Below are 17768 nucleotides of genomic sequence, written 5' to 3' on the forward strand. Positions count from 1 at the left end.
AGAAATGTACACCTGACACCTATGTGAGACTATATGAACCAATATCAACACAAAAATTAATAAAAATAAAAATTAAAAATTAAAAATAATTAAAGTATAGAATAGTTTTTTTAGCATCTCTGTATCTAATTCCAGCATATCTGTCATTACTGGCCTCTTTCTATTGCTTGATTTTTTTCTTAATTGTGAATCATCTTTTCCTGCTCCTTTCCATGGCTGGAATTTTTTAGATATGGATTTTTTAAAGTTTTATTGAAATGTAATTGACATATAACTAAATATTTAAATAGATTAAGTAAAATACATTATTTAAATTGTTCAATTTGATAAATTTGACATATGCATTCACCTGTGTGTGACACCATCACTGCAATCAAATCAATGAATATAATCATCACCCCAAAAAGATTTTATTGTGTCCCTCTGTAATCTCCCTCTGCTTGCACTCCTATCTCCAGATAACCACTGATCCATTTTCTACCACTGTAGTTTAGTTTCCTTTTTCTAGAGTTTTATGTAAATGGATTAATCAGATGTACTCTTTTTACTTGCTTCTTTCACTCAGCATAATTATGTTGTTATTCATCCATATTATTGTGCATGTCAATAGTTCACTTCTTTTTAATGCTGAGTAATATTCCACTATATGGTGTGATGGTTAATTTTTTATGCCGTATAAGAAACATACATACATACATATATATCCTGTTGGTTCTCTTTCTCTGGAAAAACATGACTAGTACATATCAATATACTATGACTTATTCATTAATGAGCCATTAATAAACATTTAGATTGTTTTGTTTCTTGATATGTAAATAAAACTGTTATGAACATTCATGTACAAGTCTTTGAGTAGACCTGTTTTCATTTCTCTGGGTAAATACCTAGAAATAGGATTTCTGGGTCATATGGTCGGTGTATGTTTGACTTCTAAAGAAACTGTCAGACTTTTTCACAGTAGTGTTACTACCTGGCATTCCACCAGCAGTGTATAATAGTTCCAGCAGCTTCACTTTCTTGTCAACACTTAATATGGTAATTTTAGCCATTATAGTGGGTGTATAGTAAATCTCAATGTGGTAATGTGGTTTTAATTTGCATTTTCCTAAAAACTAATGATTTAGAGCATCTCTTCATGTGCTTATTTGTCATTTGTGTATCTTCTCTGGTAGTGTCTGTTAAAGTATTTTGCTTATTTTTTTATCATGTTATCTTATTTTCTCCTAGTCTATAGTATGTCTTTCCAGATTTGTTACGAGGTCTTTTGAAGAGCAAACATTTTTATTTTAAGTCTAATTTATTAATTTAAAAAACTTCAGTTTATAGGTTTTGTGTTCTCTTCAAAAAAACTCTGCCAAATCCAAAATCATAAAGATTTTGTTTTCCTGTATATTTAGATGTATGATCCATTTTGATATTTTACTAGCCAATTTAGCACCATTTATTGAAAAGATTATATTTCCTCCATATATCTTAGGCACCTTTGTCAAAAAACAATTGACTGAATATTTTGGGGTCTGTTTCTGGACTCTGTTCTGTCTACTTATCAATTTGTCTTCATGCTTTCTTTACTGTCACAATTACTGGAGGCTTACAGTAAATCTTGAACGTGGGTAGTATTAAATCCTTAAACCTTTTTTGAAGTTGTTTTGGGGACCCCAGGTCCTTTGTATTTCCATGCAATTTTTAAAATTAACCTTTCAATTTCTGAAAAAGATCTGTTGTTTTTAATTGGAATTACACATAATCTATAAATAAATTTGGGGAGAACAGACATCCCAATAATATTAAGTATTCCAATATGTAAACATGGTAAATCTCTCCATTTAATTAGGCCTTCTTATGTCTCTCAACAATGTTTTAGAGTTTCCAATATACAATACTTTCATATATTTTGTCAACTTTATCTTAGGTGTTTTATTTTAAAATCATGCATAATAAGTTTTTATTGAACGTTGGACATTGTGAGTTTCAAATTAAAAGACATTGAATCTCACTGTTTTTCTTTAACAAGTTAGGCTATGTTCTAGCATCTGGAATCTGTTTGATCATTTTGCAGCCAGCTTTTGAACTTTGTTAGTACAAGTCTAGAGCAATCTTTACTCTGGAACTAACTTAACCCCAGTATTGGATTTGATTCCTTGTATATAGCCCCCATGTATTATGAGCTGGTAGGTACACATCCCTAGCCCTGTGTGAGCTCTGAGAACTGGTCAGACATTGCTTGTAGTGGTTTTTTTCCCAGCTTAATAGAGTTTCATCCCATTATTACCATGTGAAATTTCAGTCAAAGAATTGAGGGTATTCTTCTTATAACAACACCATTATTATTATCACAATCATTATTTAAAATACTCATATTTTGAGACCCACCTGTACCATCTTCACCCTTTGAAATCTCCCTTCCTATCCCTTTTCCACCTACTCTGAAGTGAGCAATCCCTCTTCTGTGCTTCTTTACTTTTCTATACTTCTATTAAAGCACTTATTACACAGTATTAAAATCATGTATTTAAATAATTGCTTCCCCTATAGAACATAAACTCTTTGAGGGCAGATATTCTACTTCTTCTTTTTAGCCTGCATCAGTGCCTGATGCATTAGGCATTCAATACCTGTCAGTCGAATGAAGAATATTCTTGTAATAAATGTTTGTGTACACCCCTGGGTAGCCAATAGGTAAGTAGGGGACAAGGACACAAAAGTGTTCTTTGTTCCTTCTATTTCACCCAATTCCATCGAACTTCCCCAGATCACCATAAGTAGATGGCTTCTCTTCATTGCCTATGGAGAGGCCCAATCTTGCATTTATATTTAAGTTTATAAACCCACTTTATATATGTTGTGACATTTATGGCAAAAGAACAGAATTAAAATTGTTCATATGGGTCCACTAGAAAGATTTTTTAAGTTTCTTCATTGAGATCAGATCTATAATTTAAAGTAGTAAGTTTAAAAAGAAGACAGTAAGATTATCTTTTAGTATGTGTATTTGGGGAATCCAGAAATTTTTAATATTTAAGGAAGCCAGAATATTTATACATTTCTATAAAAACAAACTTACTATGGAAAAGAGTAGCATCATAAGCTTAAGTACCTTGCACATAATAGTTCTTCAATAGATGATAGCTATTACATTATTATTCCTTGATGGTCTGGAATTTCTAATTTGTTTTGTGACCATTAGAAAACTATGGACACTTCTAATAGTAAGTTTTCCATTAAATGTTGCCTTTTGAAAACTTAATTCAGGTAAATTAGTGTGGTTATAGCATTTCCTTTTATAATTTACTAATCAAATTTTTATGAGAACAAATCCACTTATATTTATTTACTTTTCAATAAGTTTAAATCCCTAAAGGGCACAACATTACATGTATTCTGTGTCCAATGGCCTTAAGCAAGAGGTTGCTTTGAAACCCAGCATGAATCATGCCACTGTTTCCATTAGCATGAGTTACCTTTCCCCAGGTCAACTCTGATTTCATTCAGTTTGCCTATAAAACTCTACTTTGTACACATAAGGACATCTCTTGCCTACATAGAATTCAGTTTCATCTTGAGCATAAACACCTTCAGTTTTAAGAAGAGCTGTGTACTCCCTCTGGTTCCAGAGATCCCATTTATGCCACCAAAAATGGCCCTGGACCACAGCCTCCCAGACATATTTGCCATTTTGGAAGCTCTGTCCCAAACAGGCCTGCACAGTTCAGCAGCAACAACTGCACATACCTCCACAGGCTCCAGAATGGTGGCGTTTACTGATCATATTATGCTAAGATACTTTATCAATCAAGCATATCAAGCTATGTTTGACTTGACCATTTCCATGATGGAATATCTTATTGACGTGTGGATTCTTACAGGTGTCGCCCATACAAGCAATCCCATTAGCCAACAATTTATTGTAGATGAAAATGCCCTTCCAGTACTCATTCAACTACTGAGAAATCATCCTTCTCCTAACATTAAGGTATATATAAGGTTTTAAGAGGTTTTTTTTTCTGATATAGTAAAAATTAACATAAATATGAGCTTTTAAGAATAATTTGTATCTTTATACAAAGTTTACAAGTACCTTTTAAACAAAATTCTAGATGTTTTAAACAAAAAAAGTTGCTACAAAAATAGTAAATTTGATTAAAATATTTCTTCAAAATACAAGTCTTGTATCCTTACTCATCTAACAAGTTTTATATTCTGAGGTATTTGATTGTTCACAGAATTCATTACCTAGTTCCTCAGATTTTGGTTGCTAAAAATTGGGTGGAGATGATAGAGATGTGTGATTTATGTAGCAAAATTTCTTAAATATAAGGAAATCCTGTCATTGCTACACCATCAAAACAGCCAGTTTTGGCTAGCAGCAATCGTTTTCTCAAGGGTAAACATTACCAAGAATTACTAGGGGTTGTTGAGGAATCGTTCACTCTTCCACTTACTTCCAGTAGAATGCCTTTAATAAAATGACATTCACCTCTACCCAAACCCTTTTACTAAAGCTTTGGAAATTGAGGACATCTATTGTTGGGCAGGCAGAAAATGACAGCAACAACAACAAAAATATATATTGTCACTTCAAAATTTGATATGGGCTCTGTTGGAAATGAGAAGATAGAAATAACATAAGAGGAAAATATGCAAATGAACATAACATTATTTCTTTTAAGGAATCTGTTTATCTGAAAAGATGCTCTAAGTTGTGTGGCTTTTCTAATTTTAAAATAGATTTTATTACAGAAGTTGAATTAGAGGGAAAAAGGAAGAGGCATATGCTAGCAATTTTTTGGTTTGAAATTATAGTAAAACTACACTGACTTTCAAAGTACAAATATATTTTATAAGACTATGGAAAATGTCACATAAATATGCATTTTTATTTTAAAATATGCATTCTCATGATTGCATTCATACATATTTCAGTATACATTTTCAATGAGTTCTTAAAATTGTTGAAATAGAACATAAATACATTTCAATACTTTTCCCCAAATGAAATTCTATAGTAAACAAAAAACTCTCAATATTCATGCTTTTTAAACTCATAACAGTTTTTATAGAAATGCATAGTGTAGCACTTAAAAGACTTAACTATTGAATCCTAGTAATAAATAAGGTTTATTTACATCCTCCTAAAGGTTTCAGAACGTGCAATAAATGACTACAGATATAGAGAACTATTTCTTAGTACGTACTACTCCTCAGCACTTTGCTTAAACTGATAGGTGTTCAATTAAAGGCTTACAACTCAAAGGTCGGGAGCTAACAAGCAGTTCAAAACAGCTTTTTAACCCATACCAGAATTAAAAAAAAAATTTTCAGATATAGAAGGGATACACCTATGCTCTCAAATGGACTTTTGTGGCCATGCTAGCACACAGAGGAAGGATATTTTCCCAGATGTTCAAAATGATAAGGGACATTCCTCCAAAAGTTGTAAATACCACTCTCTAAATACTAGTGAGGAAATTAGAATCAATGCATTTTATAACATCTTCAAATTAACATACCCAATATAGTGTTGTATAATAAAAATGTCATTTGATAAACCATAAGTGAAAAATTAATTAATTTCTGCAAACCACATATTTAGGTTGAAGTGGCATTTTCCTTGGCATGCATTGTCCTAAGGAATGATGCGTTGCAGAATGAATTACAAGAAAATGAAGGATTTAAGTATACGGAAGTTCTTTATCTTCTTCATTCACAAGATAAGGTAATAATTTTACAAAATATTAGAGATCATTTAGAAAAAAATGTTTTTTTAGATCACATCCTCAGATTATCATCAAGTCTTTTCATGGCAATATTCAAATGTATTAAGAAATGTAAAATCTCTTCTGTAAGTTGTTTGTAATGATGGGGTGATACTGTTTCATATTTTTCACAGTTAGTACATTTCATTTTTGAAATGTAGCAATTTTATGCATTGGGACAAGACAAAAAACAAATCTCTTCTATCCTGGATGCATCAAATCTTTAACTTAATTTTATAACCTTTAAACTCTCAGTCATGTGCTGCTTACCCAATATTCTGGAATGGTGCAATCTATTTGGAATAAAGACGTAGTTTTTGCCCACCAATTGGTTATATTTTTTTTAATACAAACTTTAAATTTTGACATAATTTTATACTTTCCAAAAATTTGCAAAAATAATAGAGTGTTCTGGTAAATACTTCATCTAGTTTTCCTGGATGTCAATCAGGAAATGAACCAATACATTACTATTCACCAATCTGCAAACCTTATTTAAATTTTGCTTATTTTCTCACAACGTTCTTTTTTTGTTCCAGAATCTAATCAGGGATTCCACAGCGCATTTAATTGTCATGCCTTTTTAGCATCCTTCAATATGTGACACTCAGTCCTTGGTATTTCAGGATTTCATATCTTTCATGATCTTGACATTTATGTGGATGGAGTTCGGGCCAGTTATGTTGTAGAATGTCTTTCATTTGAGTTATCTGATGTTTTCTCCTGATTAAATTGAGGTTATGCATTTTGGTAATGTAGAAATAGCATGGTCTTCTTTACTCACCTTCCCAGTGCATCCTTTCAAGTGGTTCATGATATTGACATGTCTTATAACTGGCAATGTAAATTCATTAAAGTGATGTCTACCACATTTCTCCACTGTAAAGTTACTGTTATTCCCACTGCAATTAATAAGTATCTTGAGGTGGGATACTTTAAGACTATGCAAATATTCTGTTTTGCACTGTACTTTTACTCACCAATTTTAGCATACACTGATTGATGCAACAGTGATTACTATGGCATTTGCCTGATGGTGTTTTTAAAAAAATTTCCTCCTTCCTTCTACATTTATTAATTGGCATTTAACTGTAAGAAAGAGTCATTTCTAGAAAATGTTTATCTCAGTTTCTGTAACCCTGTTGTCAACCATTTTGTGGGCTGCCACTGGTCTGTCCGTGGGCCACACTTTGAGTAGCACAAACCCTAGAAAAACTCAGGGGCTTCTGTTATCTACAGTGCAGCTGGGCAATTAGGGAAGAAAATTGCCAACTATGTCTCTCTTACTTCTGGGAGATTTAGGAGGGAGAAAGAAGGGTTGTAAGGGGAGAAACAAATTCACTACATCATTTGTTTCAATTGACACTTTTAATTTACTGTGGTACACAAAAAATAGAGAAGTTCTGCTTTAGTAATATGAGGAATAATAGGGAGACTAGATTTGTGTCTGACTCTCTAAGCCACCTTTCCTTCCTCTGTTCCTTTCACATTTTAGCCTCATCACCGTACTCCTCAGGGGCACCCTTCACACTTTTCTTCACCTACCCATTCCACTATCAATTGTTCTCTTTCCTTCCAGCCTGTTACAACCTGCTTCACTTTCTGGACTCTATTTCTTTGTACCTAATACCTTTTTCTTGCCTATGGCCAAGGGACTACTTAGTGTGTATATAATTTTTATTATGGAAAATTTCAAACAATGCATGGTCAATCTTATTTTCTCTATATTGCTACCTGCCATCCCTATGCTATTTTTGAATCAAATATCAGGCATCATATAATTTTCTCTGTAAATATTTCAGTATGCACATATAACATTTTAATATAATTCATAGTGGTAGAAGAAAACTCACTAAGATCAACATTTCTTTTTCTCTCTCTCTGTACTGTACTATTCAAATAAAATATTAAAAATAATATTTAGTCATAATATTCTATCTTTCATGCCCACGTGGAAGATCTACCATACTTGTTCATCTATGGCAAGCAGACTGTCTCTAAAGGAGAATTGGTTTTTGCTCTTTTCCCAGTCCTCGAATGTTAAAAAGTAATTTTTAAAAGTAAATCACTTTTTTATTCCCTCTTAAAATACAGCATAATAGAATTTTACAAATAAACTTATTTTAAGAGATGATAATCATTCCATAATGCATAAAATGCAATATATAGCCTGTTGTACAAGGGAAGCTTTGAGTTATCAATTCTACTTTGAAATGTTGAAAAATATGTTGAAACAAATTAGTTGAGTGTAAACGAAATGAAAAAGTTTCCTGTTACTATTTTGGTATTCAATTACATAATCAGTAATCTAACTTTCCCTTTAAAAATAACTTTTTTTCTCTTTTCTTCTCCCTGATATCACAACCTAATTCTTTATTTCCTGAGGTAACTGTTTTTACCTGTTTTCCCCAATACAGTAATATCATATTTTTACTCCCAGAGATAAGAATGCAATATATTATAGTGGGTAAGAATTCAAAACCTTTTACCTTGATAACATGATAAATAAAGTAAGTTAACGATGATGCATGTTTCCCCTATTTATAGGATATCTGTTTAAGAGCAGGCTATGCATTAACCCTTTTTGCCTTCAATAATCACCTTCAACAATATTTAATATTGGAAAGTGGAATAATGACCATATCAATTTTTGAACCTTTTCTTGAATCAACAATCGAAACTGAGAAGGCAATGGCAGCATTTCAGGTATAAAATTGGAGGTTAAATCTTCAGTATGTCCTTCTAATGAAAAGTTAAAAAGTAGAAAAATTTTGGGATCTGGAAAAGTGTTTACTGATTTGAAAAATTCACATTATTTTTCACACCAGCCCCTTTCACACAATAAAAACCCCATTATCAACAAGGATTTCTTCATTTATATAGAATTTTACAAGTTAAAATGGAATTTTTGCTTTTATAATCATCTGATGCTTATAAAACCCTGTCGGGCTGATAGGCAGGTAGTAGTATTTTTGTCACCTCCATATTACAAGGAAATAGAGAGAAAAACATGGTAGTATCCAACCCAAGTTTTCTAACTGCAGATCTTTAGCTGATCACACTGATTCTTCAACCCATGACAACTAGATGTATTTGGGTTCTTCTTAGTCTTATTCTTTTCTTTTTCTATCCTATGAACACATACTTCAAGGATATAAAAGTTATAAACATTATAGAAAGAATACTACGGCCTACCATGGTCAATAAAATGATCAGATAGGGACAAGTACTCTAACTCTTACCTCTGCCACTTGCTTCTCTTCTATTAAATTGTATCAAATTACTCCTCTTGCTTTCCTAAGAAGAAACAAACAAACAAACGCACTAATAAATAAGAAAAGCTGAATAGAAAATGTTCAATAATTCTTTGCTTCTTTTTTTGTTTTTAGATTATTATATTAGCTAAAGTCATTATAGATGTGGACCATATTACTTTGTCTTCAAGAGGCATTACCATTTTAGTTGATAGTCTGTATTCGGTTCAGTCCACTACTATTGTATTGACAGGTAAGAAATAACTAGAATCTAATTGTATTCACATAAAACTATTTTCAAAAAAAGTTTTTGTAATCTGAGCAATAATAAAATAATAAGCCTGATACTCTGTCACACACTTTGAAGAATGAGTCTACATAGAACAAAGTCTTTTCTGCACCCCACATGGGAGCAGAGTAACACTGAACATGGTCTTTTTTATTTCTTCAAATACTTTTCCAAACCCTAATTATTTTTTCCAGAATATAAAACAAGAATTCAACTATGAGCTACCAACAAAATTTACACACTGATTTATAATAGTGGCTGATTTATACTGACATATCTGTGTCTGGTTTCCTCTTGACCAATTGTACATATTTTGCTAACATTTAAGAGTTCTCTACATTGATATGCAACATAGCAAGGCAAAATGGCCCAACAGAGTTCTTGACACAATGCTAATTGTGTAACTATATCTACTCCAGCTCTATCTCTCCAAATGATCAATAAGTGCTTTATTGACTTCATATATCACTGTCAACATGACATAAAACTAAATCAAAACAATAGCCATATGGAGTAACTACTACCAAAATATACAGAAATAAGATATTTGCTTTTTTAACTGAAATGGATCATTGAAGGCAGCAAAGGAAACTCCATTTGCTGCCATGGAATTATATTTTTATGTTGTGTATTTACTTAGCATGGAAGGAAAATTCAAGCAAATGAAAACTTTCTGATGGCAACTACCTAGGGAAAAAACATGTTTTAAAAAGTTAGTAAACATATTTTTCTCTAAATAACATTCTTAATTCACTGTCATAGTAATTCTATGACTCTGAAAAACAATTGTAGTGGGTTTACTTTTACTCCATAAACTGTTGTGTGCAAGATATGCCACATTATAATAGCTTTCAAGTATTAATTTCCCCAGGCTGGTAGGAATTGAATCCCCCAAATTACTGGGCTTCTCTGCACTCTATCCAGAGTTATATGCACCTCCAGAGTCATATGCATGTCGGGGGTATTATCTCAAGCAAAGCAGGCTATTCCTGCCTCAGGTGTACCATAATATAAATGATGTGCTCAATGTCCAAGTCTAAATGGTTCCCAGAAGACACAGAAGTTTTGCAGACTAGAATTTCTGTTGCCAAGTGTCTGGTTCTCTTACGTGTACCATTTAGCTATTATCCTCTTAAAGATTCTGTTGGTACTATGTCCGTCTTAGTCCTAGACTCTTTGCCTTTCTCCATTTGTTCCCCATTTCTTACTTCCTGGTTTAAAGACACCTCTCTCTCTTCCTGCTAGCATGATGCCTTCTCTAAACTCAGGCCTTTGAAAATATAGGCCTGAAAGAAAGGTTATCTTTTGACAATTTTGCTCTAGGCCATACAACCCAGCCCTTCCCATCCTGAGGCAATAAATACAAAGGTGTTCCTGTCTTAGAGTGGAGGTTGGAAAACAAAAAACAAAAAGAGTCAATACCTTGATAAAGTATCTACACACAAATGCAAAAATATGTTTATCTATATCTTAAAAGTTGTGTTACACATATAGCAACACAGCAACAATATCATGAAAGAAATATCACAAGAAAACTCTAAAATTAAAACAAAAATTTGAATGAAATAGTTTTATGTTGGTAGTTGCACATTTATTTAATTATTGAATCACTTATTTTCAATCCCAAAACATGTCTTTTCATGGAAAAAACTTCAGTGATTTTAATCTTTAATAAGCAACAAATATTTTTATTTTAAAATACCATTAAGATTTTCTTAACTTATTATTTCTTAGTCTTGCCTCTATACATTGTTTTCTTAAGGTACATCAATGTTCACAGTCATTAAAAGAAAGCCCTAAAGCCTCAAAAAAAAAAAAAAAAAATCTGAAGCCATGAAGAAGAAAACCTCTAATTTTCAAATATTTCCTCTCTTAAATAAGACTATTTAACTTTTAGTCCTTGTGACAAAAAATCAAACCATAATTTTGGGGAAAGTTATTCTAAATTTGATTTATAAATGCTTCTTCTCAGCACTTCCTCATTAAGAGAGATGTCTTGTGACTCAAACCTTTTTAGTACTATGTGCAAATAACCAAAAGCACAGTGTATCCGTTTATATCAAATAATACAAGCATTTTTTTCTCTTGTTTAATTTATAGGGAATTTAATAGCTAGCCTGGCTCATTCTAGAGCTGGTATTCCAGAAGCATTTACCACATTAGGGACAATCCAACGGCTCTGCTATCATTTATACTCAGGAAAAGAAGAGGTAAAGACAAAAATAATATTGAAATTGAATATTCTAAAAGTATAATTTGCCTCTCTCATTTTTGTGGGCTAATTTCTCCATAGGTTGACTGTGTTATATAATAGTTCATGTTACTAAATCAAAATGAAATTATTTCTCTATTACCATATCTGCCATCCACAATTCTGCTTCTCACGAAATGTGAAAATTTGTTTTCACTTTGATATTTAAGATTCAATCTACAAACACATACATTGATGACATAGAAATTTATAACTTAAATATTTATGAAAAACCTCACAAAATTTTGTGATCTCACTGTCATTTCTATGGTTATTCGGGATGAATGGAAGTGGAATTTGTTGGACAGTTTTCCTTATCTTCCCAGGAGAGTTAGAGATGAGGGTGTGTGAAGGCCAGGCTGGCCAGTATTGGTGTGCCTCAGTGTCCTATTATGCCCCCCCACCCCCCAGGTGTAAAGAAGTGTTTCTCCAAATTAGGGTATGCTGGAATCACCAGAGGAACCTGTTACACCGTAGATTGCTGGGCTCCATTCCAAGAGTTTCTGATCTAATATACCTGGTCTAGGACCTAGCATGTGCATTTCTAATAAGTTCCCAGAATCTGAAGCTACTGTTCTGGAAACCATATACAGAGAGCCACTGTTCAAGGTGTGGAAGATGTATGGGCATAGATAGCAGTCAGATGCCAATGTAAAGACCAGTATGTCAAGCTTCTGGTACCATGCATGGGCTACATGTCTTATACCAACAACAAACGAATTTTCCTAAGAACTGTCCAGGAGTATACTTTAATTAATGATATGAACAAGCTAATTATTTCAAGGTCACAGAGAGAGGGTATTTCCTTCAAGAAAAGAAACGACTTTTCCTGGAATCCTATGGCCTGATGCTTTTTCTTGTTTGTTTTCACCATTGGAAAATTTAGTTGCTTTCCTCAGTGGTTTCCTATACAATCACCTGAGCAGTTTTGGAAAATTATGATATCTAGGCTGCACCCCAAAATAATAAAAGCATAGTTTTGGGGGGGTTGAATCCCAGGCATGAGTAACTTTCATAGCTATCCCCAGATGATTGCAATTCACAATCAAGACTGGGATCCACTGTCTTAGTTCAAACTCAACAGTTCTTACTCTTGCTGCACATTAATTAGACTCTCCTGTGGCACTTTAAAAACAATATAAATGCCCAGATTCTACCCCAAGAGTAGGATTCAGTTGATGGGCTTAAACAACAACAACAAAAACTTCTGGTAATTCTAAAATGCAGTCAGGACTGAGAATAACTAGAAGTCAATGGCAATAGACATCTTCTCTAAAAATATGACTGTGGTTAACATTGGTTGACATACAGATTTGCTGAACATAGCTACAGGGACTTTCCTATGCAGTATCTAATAAGAGCACTGGGTCAGATATTTTAAGAACAAAGCTCAATGGTTAAGAAAAAATTGTTTCTTCTTCACATAGGTTCGAACAGCTTGCTCCTGTGCTCTTGGCTATTTAACTTACAATGCAAATGCTTTCCGCATCCTGTTAAAGGAATGCAGGAATAAGCCTAATCAGTTCCTTCGTATAACAAATAATATCAGCAGAGATGCAAGTATTAATCCAGCCTTTTTAAAGGAATTTCAAATACAACAAAAAGTGGGACTTCCTTCCTTAAGGTATTGTGCTTATATCTGAAGTGGCAGTAGTGCAATGTGGGAGGAATACATTGATTGGTTACCTCTTGCATTACCCCATCGGGGACCTGGCTCGCAACCCAGGCATGTGCCCTCACTGGGACTCAAACCAGACACCTTGTCGTTCACACACCAGCACTCAAGCCACTGAGTCACACCAACCAGGGCTATTACCTAATTTTTTAATAAAAAAAAGAAACCTAAAGTGTAATTGCTATAATTAACAGTTTCAAAAAGTAATATTTACTGGTTGAAAAAATTAATTTAGGATAAATAATGGAAGTATTAAGTCACTCCCACAGCTAATCCATAAAGCAACTTTTGGGGAATTAAAAAAAAATACCCCTTCTTAGAGCACTTTACTGCCATCTGCTGGAAAATTGTTGTAGTAACTATACAAATCTGCAATGACTGGGATGAATGCAGCCTCTATAGTTGTAAACACTCAACTTTCAGAATTATAAATAAGCAGTGACCAGCGGTCAGTGAACATACAAGAATGGTTACCCAGTGAGGTGGAACTGGTGAGCAAATAACAATTACTCCCATAACAAATTGTGCTATGCACTCTCCTTAGAGCATGTATATGGACTATTCCCTTTAATTTTCATAACAATTCTATAAAGGAGTTTGGTTTAAGTAAAACTATGGGAAACGCATTAAAAGATCACTAAAACAAGTTTGAAAACTTGGGATGAAAAAAAATCCTTCCACAAAATATTCCTTGATGCCACTACTGGAAAGAATGTGGACTGATTGTGGTTGGGATCTTTTTTTTTTTTTTTTTTTTTAATATATGCCACTTCTCTATTGCTATGCTCCCATCCAATAATTGAATATTAGAAGAATGAAATATTAGAAGAGTCTTTGAATGTGTACATTTTGAAGTATGTAGAGAGACCTTTTACTGGTGTTAACTGAAACTGCACGAAAATAATATGAGACCAACACTAGCTAGTTTCATGTTACCTCACAGCCACGAAGTTGCCTCATGAAAGTTGAAAACAGCAAATGTTCCTCATCAAATTAACCGGGAATATATTTGTGATAACTACCTTTATTATCTTTAATCAATACTTATATTTTATTACCAGGGGATTTTATCAATACCATATTTATATGCTAAATGTACAGGATAATGATTAAAATACTTCTTTTAAAGCCACAGACACACTCCCACACACACATTAACTTAGGTATACCTTATTATTCTTTTACTTGAAACATTTCATTGGTACCACATTACTCTGAAAATAAAGTTTAAATGTTCTCATATTCTTTTTGTAAGTACAAACAACTCTTTATTGCAACTAAATTTAGTTCAAATACATACTTTCAAATATTAAGAATTTTTAACCTTTATTGTATTTTTTCAATTACCATTTAGCCCCCTTACACCCACCCATATTGTTGTCCATGAGTCCTTTTCCCTTTTGCTCAATCCCTTCACCCCCTAACCTCCCCTTGCCACTAGCTGTCACCTGTTCTCCTATGAGCCCATCTGTTTTGCTTATTAGTGCAGTTTGTTCATTAGATTCCACAATATGAGTGAAATCACAGGGTATTTGTCTTTCTCTGATCGGTTTATTTCACTTAGCATAATGTTCTCCAGTCCATCCATGTTGTTGCAAAGGGTAAAATTTTCTTATTTTTTATAGCTGAGTAGTATTCTATTGTGTAAATCCTCCATAGATGTATTTTTTCCCTGACTGGTGTGGCTCAGTGGATTGAGTGCCATCATGTGAACTGAAAGAATTCTTATGTTCCCGGCTGGTACCTTCTAGGGGATGGTTGTCCCAGTAGAACTTTATGGAAGGTAATCCTGTGGGAGTTGTCAGCCATGAAACTTCACAAGAATTCAAAGTACAGAATAAACAACGTCTGCAATTTATCATATTCTTAATACATAAAATGACCTGATCTGTATTCTCCAAACTTACCTCTTTACATGTCTCCAGAGACCTTTAATTCCAACTGCACAGGCAACTTAGTGCCCTCAGGACATGCCCTGCTGTTTTATAGTTCTATCTTTCATGCCCTAGTCGCTCTGTCAGTGACCCTGCCCCCCACTTCATCCATTTGAAGACCTATTTTCTTCAAAACTCAGATGAAGTATTTTTCCTTCCATGAAGCTTTCCCTGATCAATTCAAGCAGATTTAATGTTTCAAATGTTTTGAATGATTAAGTGTGTAAATGAGTACATGAATATAAAATACAGGTAATGTATAAATTAGACCATTAGGCACTGAACATGGAACATAGGTGTACAAAATCTTTATATTACTAGTTCGATAAAATTGTTTTCCTTTTAGTCTAGAGAAAAATGGAGGACCACCTGTAATTCCTGTCTTTAAAAAAGGTAATTGATATTTCTCTTATCTTTGAGATACCCTCTTGCCCTGAAACTTTAAAATTCTGCATTCCATTTATAAAAATTCAAAATGTAGATAGAGGCTACCAAAATTTACCTGTAAGCCTTTGCTTCTGTAATTCTATATAACTAAATTATCTTCCCATTTACAAACCAATGTTAAACATTTCTGTTAAGGCCTTCCCTACTAACACCACTTGACAGAAACTCATCTCTGCCTTTTCTCACAAGCCATGCACAATAGTCATTACTGAAACCACATGTAAGTATGACTTAAATTATGACCTTGCTATTGTTCCGTGCCATGTACAACTTGTCTAATGAATTCTTATGGTAGACCACATATTTTTTCCATTGATACTCTGTACAGTTTTCTATGTAGTTGGTAGATGACGGCTGAGTGGCCTAGGTCTACAAGTTCAAAGATCAGATCTTGTACTGTTACACATCAATACCTATCAGACATATGACAGGAAAAACAAGCACTAAGCATACTGATTTCACATGTATGTTTAGTGCTTGTTCACGTGTTTAATGTAGGACCAAATTCAGTTTTACGTGGTATACTGTCCTATAGTCAAAAGCAAGGATAGAACCATTCAGAAGTTATTTTGCTGTAGTCACAATTGGAAAGAGAGAAAGTAGGAAGAGAGAACAAAAGGAGAAAAAAACACTTCATTTATTCAGGGAATATTTGAGGGAAGATAGATACGTATGTATGGGAAGCTATATTACTGAATATCATGGGTGGAAGAATGTCTGGTTTTTTGTACAGCTTCTTTAGTTAAGTCTCATTCTTTCTTCACTTTAATACTGATTTCTTTAATTTTATTGTTCAATTACAGTTAATCCCAATTTTCCCCCATTGCTCTTCCCCGTCCTCCCACCCCTTGCTCCCATAGTCAATCCCCACCCTGTTGTTCATGTCTATGAGTCCTTTACATTTGTTCCTTGACCAGACCCTTCCTCTTCTTTCCCGTTATCTCCCTCGCCCCTCCCCTCTGCTCGCTGTTCTATTTGCCCATTTGTTTGTTTTGTTCATTAGGTTCCACTTATAGGTGAGATCATATGATATTTGTCTTTCACCCAGCTTATTTCACTCAGCATAATACTCTCCAGTTCCATCCATGTTGTCAAGAAGGATAGGAGTTCCTTCTTTCTTTCTGCTGTGTAATATTCCATCGTGTAAATGTACCATAATTTTTTGATCCACTCATTTGTTTATGGACACTTAGGCTGTTTCCAGCATTTGGCTATTGTAAATAGTGCTGCTATGATAATCTTACCAGTAATGGTCTGAAGTTCTCACAGGTTTGTGGTAACATAAGAAAAATAGGGACAATGTAGCAAGTTTCTGACAAAGTCTGTCATTTTGAAATAATGCCATTTACACTTTTTTGGTGTTAAAATATTCCTTCTTTTACAAAATAATATTTAAATTGGCACAATAAGAAGTTGGCAACCATATATTAGGTCCACAAATATTTTGCATTCTGACCTCTAAAATTCTGGAAGTTACTGATCTATTTTCTTAGTATGTCTTAGTGATGTAAAGAAAATAGAACTATAGACAACTAAAAGCAATGAGACCTTACCTAGGGTTCTTAAGCTTAAGAAAGAGACATTTAATCGTGGCTCTATAATTTTTAGGGAAAGTGCACAGAAGAATATTAAAACCTAAAATTCAACCAAGGGATTCTCTGACTTTACTGCCTCCTGTAACTAACTTCATGGGACTCTTCAAAACAACAGAAAAGACCACTGTTACTCAAAATGTGTTTTCCTTTTCGTCTGCAATTTCATCAGATATAACACAAGTATCAAGACCAAGGATAGTATTTTTGAACAAACTTGGAAAATATGTACAGAAAGATGATTTGGAATCTGCAGAAGGCTAATAAAAGCATTTTAGTATGAAAGGATTCCTGAGAAATCTCTTTTTTATTTTTAATTGTGGTAAAGTTCACATAACTAAGTAATGTTTTTTAATGGAAGTTCTTGATATTGATACTTAATATTTCCCTTAGCAAGTCTACTGGAATTAAACCGAGGAAGAGTTATAATTTCAAAAAATAAGTAGAGTTTTCTCAAATAGAATGCCTGCACTTAAAACTATTAAAATATAGGAACTGACACAAGTGGCATAATTAGTATTTGTATCAAGTGTTATAATTGGTAATCAAGTGTTTTAATTGGTATGC

At 33.4% G+C, this 17768-nt stretch overlaps 1 protein-coding gene and 1 pseudogene across 1 annotated transcript in view; one reads left to right on the forward strand and one right to left on the reverse strand.

The window, feature by feature from the left end:
* Positions 1-17465, forward strand: part of ANKAR (ankyrin and armadillo repeat containing) — a 49135-nt gene extending 31670 nt beyond the window's left edge. Inside the window, exons 15-21 of the mRNA XM_090281649.1 lie at positions 3870-3976; positions 5597-5719; positions 9149-9266; positions 11403-11512; positions 12981-13177; positions 15509-15555; positions 17218-17465. Coding sequence (XP_090137775.1) covers positions 3870-3976; positions 5597-5719; positions 9149-9266; positions 11403-11512; positions 12981-13177; positions 15509-15555; positions 17218-17465 — 950 coding nt within the window. The remainder of the gene's footprint in view (positions 1-3869; positions 3977-5596; positions 5720-9148; positions 9267-11402; positions 11513-12980; positions 13178-15508; positions 15556-17217) is intronic.
* Positions 3351-3669, reverse strand: LOC150022389 (large ribosomal subunit protein eL33 pseudogene; annotated as a pseudogene).
* Positions 17466-17768: the final 303 nt, after the last annotated feature.

The sequence above is a fragment of the Furipterus horrens genome, unplaced genomic scaffold, assembly GCF_987537825.1.
Source record: "Furipterus horrens unplaced genomic scaffold, mFurHor1.1.pri manual_scaffold_1, whole genome shotgun sequence".
Classification (NCBI taxonomy): Eukaryota; Metazoa; Chordata; class Mammalia; order Chiroptera; family Furipteridae; genus Furipterus; species Furipterus horrens.